Here is a 10160-nt window from a genome sequence, read left to right as displayed (position 1 = left end):
TCTTTGCCTCTCTGCCTCCTTGCCTCTTTGCCTCCTTGCCTCTCTGCCTCCTTGCCTCTCTGCCTCCTTGCCTCTCTGCCTCCTGCCTCTCTGCCTCTTTGCCTCCTGCCTCCTTGCTCTCTGCCTCCTGCCTCCTGCCTCTCTGCCTCCTGCCTCTCTGCCTCTTTGCCTCTCTGCCTCTCTGCCTCCTTGCCTCTCTGCCTCCTTGCCTCCTTGCCTCTCTGCCTCCTTGCCTCTTTGCCTCTCTACCTCCTTGCCTCTCTACCTCCTTGCCTCTCTGCCTCTTTGCCTCCTTGCCTCTCTGCCTCCTTGCCTCTTCTACCTCCTTGCCTCTCTGCCTCTCTGCCTCCTTGCCTCTCTGCCTCTCTGCCTCCTTGCCTCTCTGCCTCCTGCCTCTCTGCCTCTTTGCCTCCTTGCCTCTCTGCCTCCTGCTCCTTGCCTCCTTGCCTCCTTGCCTCTCTGCCTCCTTGCTCCTTGCCTCTCTGCCTCCTTGCCTCTTTGCCTCTCTACCTCCTGCCTCTTTGCCTCCTTGCCTCTCTGCCTCCTTGCCTCTCTACCTCCTGCCTCTCTGCCTCCTTGCCTCTCTGCCTCCTGCCTCTCTGCCTCTTTGCCTCTCTGCCTCCTTGCCTCTCTGCCTCCTGCCTCCTTGCCTCTCTGCTCCTGCCTCTCTGCCTCTTTGCTCTCTGCCTCTCTGCCTCCTTGCCTCTCTGCCTCCTTGCCTCTCTGCCTCTTTGCCCTCTCTGCATCCTTGCCTCTCTGCCTCCTGCCTCCTTGCTCTCTGCCTCCTGCCTCTCTGCCTCTTTGCCTCTCTGCCTCTCTGCCTCCTTGCCTCTCTGCCTCTCTGCCTCCTTGCTCTCTGCCTCTCTGCCTCCTGCCTCCTTGCCTCTCTGCCTCCTTGCCTCTCTGCCTCCTGCCTCTCTGCCTCTTTGCCTCTCTGCCTCTCTGCCTCCTTGCCTCTCTGCCTCTCTGCTCCTGCCTCTCTGGGCGTTTCACGCATCATGCTCCTGGGCAGCAGCCAGCCTTCCTGAGACGCTGTCAGACGGCGTGACAGCATGAGGAAGCAGCCTCTCCCTCACTCTGTCACAATAGAGTGAGAGCTGCTGGGATCTCTCTCTCTCTCACACACACACACACACACACACACACACACACACACACACACACCATGGCATTGATTGAAACCAGGATCAGGACCGGTACTTTCCTGTTCTCTGCATTCCTCCTTCCAGACCTCCGGCCCTTTTACCAAACAATCCTCTCTGTCTTCTCAACCATTCTTTCACAAATCCATATTTCTCTTACTTTGATAACGCTTCCCTCGCTCCGTTTCCCGTCTGCTGGTCAGCAGTCTTCTTTTCTTCCTCTTCATGGCCCTCTGCGGTGGAGACATGCTCTGCTCTGAACAGCAGACTGTCTGGAGAGAGAGAGCGGGAGAGGGAGAGAGGGAGGGAGTGGGAGGGTGGGAGGGAGGGAGGGAGGGAGTGGGAGGGATGGAGGAAGGGAGGGAGGGATGGAGGGAGGGAGGGACGAAGGGAGAGGCCATGAAGCGATGGGAAGTGCAAACCAGGACACACACAGCCTCTGTCAGTTTGAATGAATATTGGTTTATCTCTCCTCCCCCTCTCTTCATCTCTCCCTTCTTCCATCTCTCCGTCCCCCAGACATCCCTCCTCCTCTCCTCTCATCCTCCCCCCTTCTCTCTCTCCTCCTCTCTCACTGCTGTCTACCAACATGTTCACTCTCCAACTGCCAGTGACACTACGAGCTGCACTTATCGACTTCCTGCACACACACACACACACACACACACACACACACACACACACACAGGTTGGGCATGGCTATTCTTGTGGGGACCTTCCATTGACTCCCATTCATATCTAACCCCTCACCCTCACCCTTACCCTAACCCTAACCCAGACCAAAACAATGCCTAAAGAAATGTTTCTGCACTTTTACTTTTTTCAGTAACAACAACATGGTCAAGAAAAACCTGTTTCCCCTCATGGGGACCCAAGAAATGTCCCCACAAATGACATTGTGCCTGGTTTTCCATAGAAAAACCCGGACCCCCCACACACACACACACACACACACACACACTTACCAGTGTGTTCAAACAGAAATGTGTGCTAATAAACCTGGACAGGAAGGCCACAGCAGGGTGAAGGGGGTGTTTCAGGTTGTTGTTCTATCCAGCTGAAGGTGAGCTCTCATGGTTTTGGTTTGTTTGTGTTTGGTGGATCCGTCACTCAGAGGTTCAGTCGACGGAGGACAGCAGCAGAAAGCTCGTCTTCTTCCTCTTTCTACAATGAATTTGATCTTCCATTCTTGTGGCGGGCCGTTGATTGTTTTTAGTCTGGCCACTGTGAGACGGATCCGGGTTGATCACATGATCCTGTTCATGGTCTTCTTTTGTGAGCGTCTTCCTCCTCATCTCCTTCAGTCTCTGCCCTCTGGCCTCCATCCACCCTGTGCTCCATGTTTCCTGCCCCTCCTCCACCCAGACGGCTCCGGGGTCAGCGAGTTGTTTATGGGTGGTGTTGGAAGGCCTGCTGGGGGAGGGGCCTGTTGGGGGCGGGGCCTGCTGGGGGCGGGGCTCGCACTGCTGGTGCTATCACTCTGTCACTGCAGTATAAAGACTGCCTGTGATGATCAGGATAAGGTGCTTTACTGGTCATTATACAGTGAATGTACAACGAAACATGTCCTCTGTTTGACCCATCCATCCATGCTGCTGAAGCATTCCGTAGAAACCATCCAGGCTAGTGGTCAGATCACCTGACTCGGGGATTGATGCATGCAGGGAGGTCAGGTTATGAAGCCATGTTCTGTGATTTTACTTTCACCTTGGAAATATGTGCTCAACTGAATATGGGTGAATGTAACTATGACTGTGTGGAGACTGACAAACTAACTTACTAACAAACTGTCTTTTGCCTTCCTGGTTGATCGGCCTGGACAAGGATTGTTGTGTGGCATGAAGGTATTTCCAGCTGTCACTGTCCCATGGTGCTGATTTGTTTAAATTGTGCATCCATGACTGAGAGCTGCTTGGTGTTTTTGTGACAGTGGATCAGTTGGAAATGGTTGTTGAAACATCGGTAACTTAGGACATATAAAATAATTAAAGCCGCAAGCAGCATTGGTCGGGACCGAGCCTCCCTGCTGGCCCGCGACTGAGACGTCCACCCACTAACATGCAAGTTGTTAGCATCTCCCATCCACTAACATGTAGCTGTTAGCGTCTGTCATCCATTAACATGGAGTTGTTAGCATCTCCCATCCACTAACAGAGGTGTTAGCATCTCCCATCCACTAACATGGAATTCTTAGCATCTCCCATCCACTAACATGTAACTGTTAGCGTTCTGTCATCCATTAACATGGAGTTGTTAGCATCTCCCATCCACTAACAGAGGTGTTAGCATCTCCCATCCACTAACATGGAATTCTTAGCATCTCCCATCCACTAACATGTAACTGTTAGCGTCTGTCATCCATTAACATGGAGTTGTTAGCATCTCCCATCCACTAACAGAGGTGTTAGCATCTCCCATCCACTAATGTCCCATCCACTAACATGGAGCTGTTAGCATCTCCCATCCACTAACATGGAGCTGTTAGCATCTCCCATCCACTAACATGTAGCTGTTAGCATCTCCCATCCACTAACATGTAGCTGTTAGCATCTCCCATCCACTAACATGTAGCTGTTAGCATCTACCACCCACTAACATGCAGCTGTTAGCAACTCCAATCTAATAACATGGAGCTGTTAGCATGTCCCATCCACTAACATGTAGCTGTTAGCATCTGTCATCCACTATCATGGAGCTGTTAGCATCTCCCATCCACTAACAAGTAGCTGTTAGCATCTCCCATCCACTAACATGTAGCTGTTAGCATCTCCCATCCACTAACATGTAGCTGCTAGCATCTCCCATCCACTAACATGTAGCTGTTAGCAACTCCAATCTAATAACATGGAGCTGTTAGCATGTCCCATCCACTAACATGTAGCTGTTATCATCTGTCATCCACTATCATAGAGCTGTTAGCATCTCCCATCCACTAACAAGTAGCTGTTAGCATCTCCCATCTACTAACATGTAGCTGTTAGCATCTACCACCCACTAACATGCAGCTGTTAGCATCTCCCATCCATTAACATAGAGTTGTTAGCATCTCCGATCCACTAACATGGAGTTTTTAGCATCTCCCATCCACTAACATGGAGCTGTTAGCATCTCCCATCCACTAACATAGAGTTGCTAGCATCTGTCATCCATTAACATGGACTTGTTAGCATCTGTCACCAACTAACATGTAGCTGTTAGCAACTCCAATCCAATAACATGGAGTTGCTAGCATGTCCCATCCACTTATATGGAGTTGTTAGCTTCTCCCATCTGCTTTTGACAGTCACTGAATGAAGGCACTGAGTGTCAGAGTTTGATTGACAGCTGCTGTCAGCTGTGTAACTGCACTGTATGCCCATATATGGTCCTGTCCGTTAGAGTGGAGAGAGGAGAAAATAAAAGTATTTTTTGGGGAAACAACTGCTCCTTGTTCCTTTCCTGTTTAGCAAAACTGAACAAAAAATATCACGTTTGATAGGAAAATTCGTTGTCTTTCAGTTGGTGAGGCTTTCAGAGCAGTCAGACTTTTAGTTTGGACCGTAGAGGCCTCAGTTTGTGAGAAGCGCGAGATTTTTCCCCATCAGGCTCCATATAACTGAGAGCAAAAAAATGCAGAGCGCACACCTTTTCATACCTGTGAAAACGTACATATAACATGAAATTATCCCCACTTATGTAACATCATCTTGTTCAGGAGAACCTGGTGAGGCTTTGCGTGTGCTCGGTTTGTTGATAGGAGTCACGGTTTAGCCGCAGTCACTGCTTGTTCGAGGTGCTGAAAAAGGCGACTTTTTTCTGTTTTCCCCATTATAACGGATGAGGGCCGGAGCAAGGCAGGATTTCAGACTTCAAACTTTGAGCGCTAATAAAATCCACACTGTAAGACTTTTGACAAAGTTGTTCAAAACTTTTGTAGAGAAATTTGTCCTCTATCACGTCACGTGACTCTGATGTCTGTACGACAAACGGTCTCAGAGGAGATAATTTTTTCGTGAGGAGTGATTTTGAGCAAAGTTTTACTTTGAAAGGGAAATAGCGGACTTCCTGTTGGATGTAGGTCAGGGGTGTCAGTGCATAAAATTTGTAGATCTTGATGAGACGAATGCATGAGTGTTGGTTTGATCTCCCTACAACATTCCTGCAGGCCGTAGCGACTGTTTTAGACGTTTTTTGGGATATAGGTGGCGCTAGAGAGCCGATGGTTTTCATTTTTGTATTTTATAAACTTTTTCGCCGGTCACGATGTGCGTGCCAAATTTGGTGAGTTTTCGTGCATGTTTAGGGGGTCAAATTCGCGTTTATTTGGGTGTTAGTATAATAATATAGAGCGACGACAATAAACAGACGAATTAACAATAGAGACCTTGCCCTCCGGGCATGGTGGCCGCTCCGGGCTCGGTCCCTAAAAATGACGATGCACTTGATACAACTGATCTTATGATGTTTATGGAAATATTAATATTGACAAGTGATGCAAATGAATGATGGTTTTTACTTTGTCTGTCTCCGATAGTGAGTTAGATTATTATTAAAATTCAAATTTATTTTGTGTCTGGTTTTGTCTAAATTGAAATTTAACAACAGGAGGGATTGATGTGGAATAATGCTTTGTTTTCAAGTTCTCAGGAACACAGTGTGAAGGCCGCTCTGTTTTGTCTGAAGTCACTTGGAAACAGCGTCTGCTGGTCTGGTGAGATCTGGCTATATGACCTGGCATGGCCGGAAGTCCTGCAGAGTCGGGCCGGATCCTCGTCAGAGCCACAGCCTTGCTCTCAATCAGCTGATCATGTGTGCTCCTCTGTAATCCTCAATAAATCCTGCTTGTGCAGCGTCAACACCTGGACTCGTCATCTTTGCATGTTATCAGTTGATGGGGGAAACCCATGCAGACCGATCCCCACAGAAAGGCCCACACGGTCCGGAGATCGAACCCGTCACCTTCTTGCTGTAAGGCAAGAGTGCTAACCACTCATCCACCACATAACTTAATTGTGACTGTAGAAACTCGCGCTGCCACGCCCCCCACCACCTGACAACCCCGAGGACAGAGCAGAGCAGAGACATCCCCCCTGCTGCAAGCACACACACACACACACACACACACACACACACACACACACACCTGGAAGACAGAGACGAAGGTCATCCTGGTCCTTCAGTCTCTGGTAGAGATGCGCGGATTGCGGTTTCACCCGCGGAGCCCGCGGATAACCGCGGATCAGGCGGATGACGTGTTGAAAAATTAAGATTTTAATGACATTTGCACGGGTTGCAGTTGAAGCACTCAAAAAAGAACAAAAAAACCCAACATTATAAATATTAATCCAAACGTAAAGAAACGCATGAAAATGATAGGAAAACACTTTTGATCAGGCAATAGTCTGTTGGCCTTTTCAATTGGATCAGCGTCTCGCTGAAGTGTCGGGCGCCACGTGAGGCGCGCCGCTGCAGGCGGTGGATCTGCTGCTGTGTGGAGTTCTGAGGTGATGCTGGGTCCCTCTCTGGCTGGTGGATGTTGAGGCGTCGCCGGACTCTCCCCGTTCCCAGATGACTCCTCATCGGTGACAGACCCTCCTCTGCCGTCACCTCGAGCCCCCCTCCCCCCGCGCGCCAGGCCGGGGACGCTTCCTCCATGTTTCTCCATGCTCTGCTGCGCGCCTGCTCCCTTTCTGCGACCCGGCCAGTACCAACAGCAGAGGCATCTTCAATAGAACCTAAAAACTATTCTGCGGATGGCGGGCGGGTTCGGTTTTGAAAATTGATAAAAAAATCGTTTGTGCGGTCGGATGGCGGGCGGGTGGAGATTTTAAGAAGCGGGTTGCGGATGGAAAAAAAAAAGCCATCCGCCCATCTCTAGTCTCTGGTAGTCATTCATCATATCATCCTTTTTGTTGTTCATAGATTTAATGCTAACTTATTTTTGTCGTGCCATAATTAAATTTTTTCCACTCTGAGGAGATTCATTCCAAAGTTGCTGAAGCTCCTCACCAGACCCTAAAATACTCATCTCATCTGCAAATAATATAAATTTCACCATATCAGGAACTTTGCAGATGCCTTTGATGTACAGAATAAATAGACTGGGTCCCAACCAGGCGCCGACCTCCGCTCATAAAACATGAAGATGATACGAAGTGCAAAAAAGCTGTAATTCCAGAGAGATTCCAGCAGGGGGCGATGATGCTGGTTTCAAAAAGAGCCCGGGTCTCATTGGAACCCATTCAAAAATGCCGATTTTCAGAGTGCAAATAAACATATAAAGCGCCCGGTTTCAGGACATGTTTTGGTCTCTGTCACTAGTTTCTACAACCTGCTGCTTCACCAGACACATAAATCATCTGTTGATTCTATATTACCAGTTAAAGTTCATCATAAGTCGCCCTATCACAGCGCCTCCTCTGTTCACGTGATGCAGTCACGTGATGGGCGGGACCAATCACATTTACATTCGGTTTCAAATATTCAATGTGGAGACGTCCTGCTGGACTCGCTGAAGTCTTCAGAACGGCGGTTGGGGACTCTGTGGGTGACGTCAGGAAAGGTCTGTCCATTTATTTACAATCTGTGGTCCCAACACCGAGCCCTGAGGGACGCCTTCACAAACTGCTCCCTGTCCTCCTGAACTGCTCACCAGGTCAACAACACTCCTCCTCTGACTCCAGACCGGTCCGGGTTCTAGATTAACATGTTCGATGGTATTCCGTGATTTATGCGATTACATGATTTGTTGTTTCCAGTGCTTTTTTTTTTAAATCAATGAAAACTCCAGCCGGGAGTTTTTATTGTGATTTCCTCCATCGGGTCAGCCAGGGCCAGTGAAGCTGATCGGTTAGTTCTGAACCCATCGACTGGCAGAGAGGCCACTGTGTGTCTATGGACTGATCTGATCTGCTGTTCAGTGTGTCCTGGAGGATTCTGTGCAGCTGTGGGAGAAGGGAAGCAGGTGTGTGGTGTGTGTGTGGTGTGTGTAGCTGTGGGAGAAGGGAAGCAGGTGTGTGGTGTGTGTGTGGTGTGTGTTCAGTGGCGTCTGTCGCCGTTCTTGTGGCTTGCCTCTAGCTGTTTTCACTTTATCTGGAAATCGTCCTGTTTGAAACGATAAATTAAAAATGTAGGTTAGAGGCTGGAAATCCCCAAAATGATTTTTTAACTACAAACACGTCGACACCATTGCAGTGTGTGGACGGTTTGGTATCGGAGTGATTCAGTCTCTATCGTTTCCTTCTGGTCAGTGCAGAAACAGAGTCTGGGTTCTCATCTGTCAGTATCTTCACCACCACCGCCTCTGCAGCAGCAGGTTCTTCTGGTCCAACATGAACGCTACACTCACCCACCAGCAGGTCCTTATCATTCATCTTTGTGTCATTTTCCATAAAATCATTTGGGAAATGTTCTATTATTCATACATTTGCTTTTAATATTATTTTCCAGTAAGTCTTTCTTACATGTTCTCATTATTAGTTTATTTGTATATTCCTTATATGTTTTGTCTCAGTGGATCTTTTATGAATTCTCTACATTAAGTATTTTCTTTTTACATTCATCAGTCCCTGTGTGATCCACGCTGATCCTTCAGTGCTGTGTTGTCTGGTCGGACAGCATCATCTAGTAGCTCAGATATACTGAAAAGCCTGATGGGAGTTCTTTATGAACGGCCTCCGGTTCAGACTCGCCTGCAGTCAACTTCATTTCCTGTCTCAGTGTTTCTGCATGACGAGTCCCCGCCGTCCCCCTCCTGAACGGACGACGGCAGGACGAGCGGACAGCCGGAGGCCTTCGCGGAGGAGACGGGAAGCGAGGAATCAAACCAGGAGCCACCAGCGTGAGGCTCGGATGACACTTCTGAAGATGTTTATTGACCCAGAAAAGTCACAGCGAAATCAAGACAACAGCAGGAGCAGGCTGTCCCCCTCACTGTCTGTCCTCCCTCTGTCCCTCCTCACTGTCAGAGTCAGTGGTGTCCACAGACGGCGGCGTCCAGGACTCCCGGTGCAGCCTCTCGTTCTCGTCCACCTGCTGGACGCCGGGCACCGCCGTCAGCCGCATGTGAGGCGGCAGATGTGTGAACTCGTCCTCGTTGACGTCGTAGTCCTTCATCTTGGAGTCCAGGACCCACCAGCGTCCGGCGAAGCCCACGTCCAGCAGCCGGGCGGGCAGCTCCCGCCACGGCGCCGCCAGGCTGGAGCAGCGCGCCTCGTACAGGGCGGCGGCGCCGTCGTAGTCGGCCCGGTAGACCACGGACAGCAGCCCCAGGCCGGCGTACCGCAGCCGGCCCTCGTTCCGCAGCTTGGCCACGCTCTGGACGTGGCCGTCGGACGCGGCGCTGCGCGTCCACGGGGACAGCAGGCCCAGCCGGGTGGAGTGCTCCAGCAGGCGGGCCTCGAAGGACGGGTAGTCCGGCTTGAGCTGGACACAGAGCCAGCCCCCCCCCACCAGGGACGCCATCAGGGACGCCCGGAGGGGGCGGGCCCAGGCGTCCTGCACCACGTCCCGGCAGGCGTCCCGGTAGTCCGACAGCAGGCTGCGACACCACACTCCTGCAGGGCAGAGGACACCGTTACCACACACACACACACACACACACACACACACACACACACACACACAGGACATCTGGTATAATCCCCCTGACTGAAGACTGCAGCCTGACAGCTGGACGCTGCTGCAGCTCCACACCATGCTGCTGGACGGGTGGATGTGGGGGGACGATGACGGGATGTGGGTGGATGTGGGGGGACGTGGGGTGGATGTGGGGGACGCCTCCGGCAGGGGGGCGCTGCGGGCTGACGGTGCTCGGTCCTGCTCGGTCCTGCTCGGTCCCGCTGACTGAGAGCGGGAGAGTCGGGCCGCTTCTCACCGGCTTTGGTGTTCTTCAGCCGGTCCCAGCGGCTCCTCCAGCCCGGAGCGGCCGCTCGCTCCGCCGCAGAGCACAGCGTCCTCCTGGGGAACCGCGCCGAAGCCATGTCCTCCGCCTGGCCCGCTCCCGCAGCCAAAATGGCGTCTGCTCGGTGCTGTAGTCTA

The 10160-nt window shown here is 51.1% G+C and overlaps 1 protein-coding gene across 1 annotated transcript; it reads right to left on the bottom strand.

Annotated features, from left to right (window-relative positions):
- Positions 1-8962: 8962 nt before the first annotated feature.
- On the bottom strand, positions 8963-10160 carry timm29 (translocase of inner mitochondrial membrane 29). Its single transcript, XM_030089770.1, has 2 exons — positions 9997-10160; positions 8963-9676 (listed from the first exon to the last, which is right to left on the bottom strand). The coding sequence occupies exons 1-2, from the start codon at positions 10100-10102 to the stop codon at positions 9051-9053; spliced, it is 732 nt and encodes a 243-aa protein (XP_029945630.1). The 5' UTR covers positions 10103-10160; the 3' UTR covers positions 8963-9050.

Source organism: Salarias fasciatus, chromosome 4 (genome assembly GCF_902148845.1).
Source record: "Salarias fasciatus chromosome 4, fSalaFa1.1, whole genome shotgun sequence".
Classification (NCBI taxonomy): domain Eukaryota; kingdom Metazoa; phylum Chordata; class Actinopteri; order Blenniiformes; family Blenniidae; genus Salarias; species Salarias fasciatus.
The sequence above is the reverse complement of the archived record's forward strand: the minus strand, read 5'-3'. Positions and strand labels throughout refer to the sequence as shown.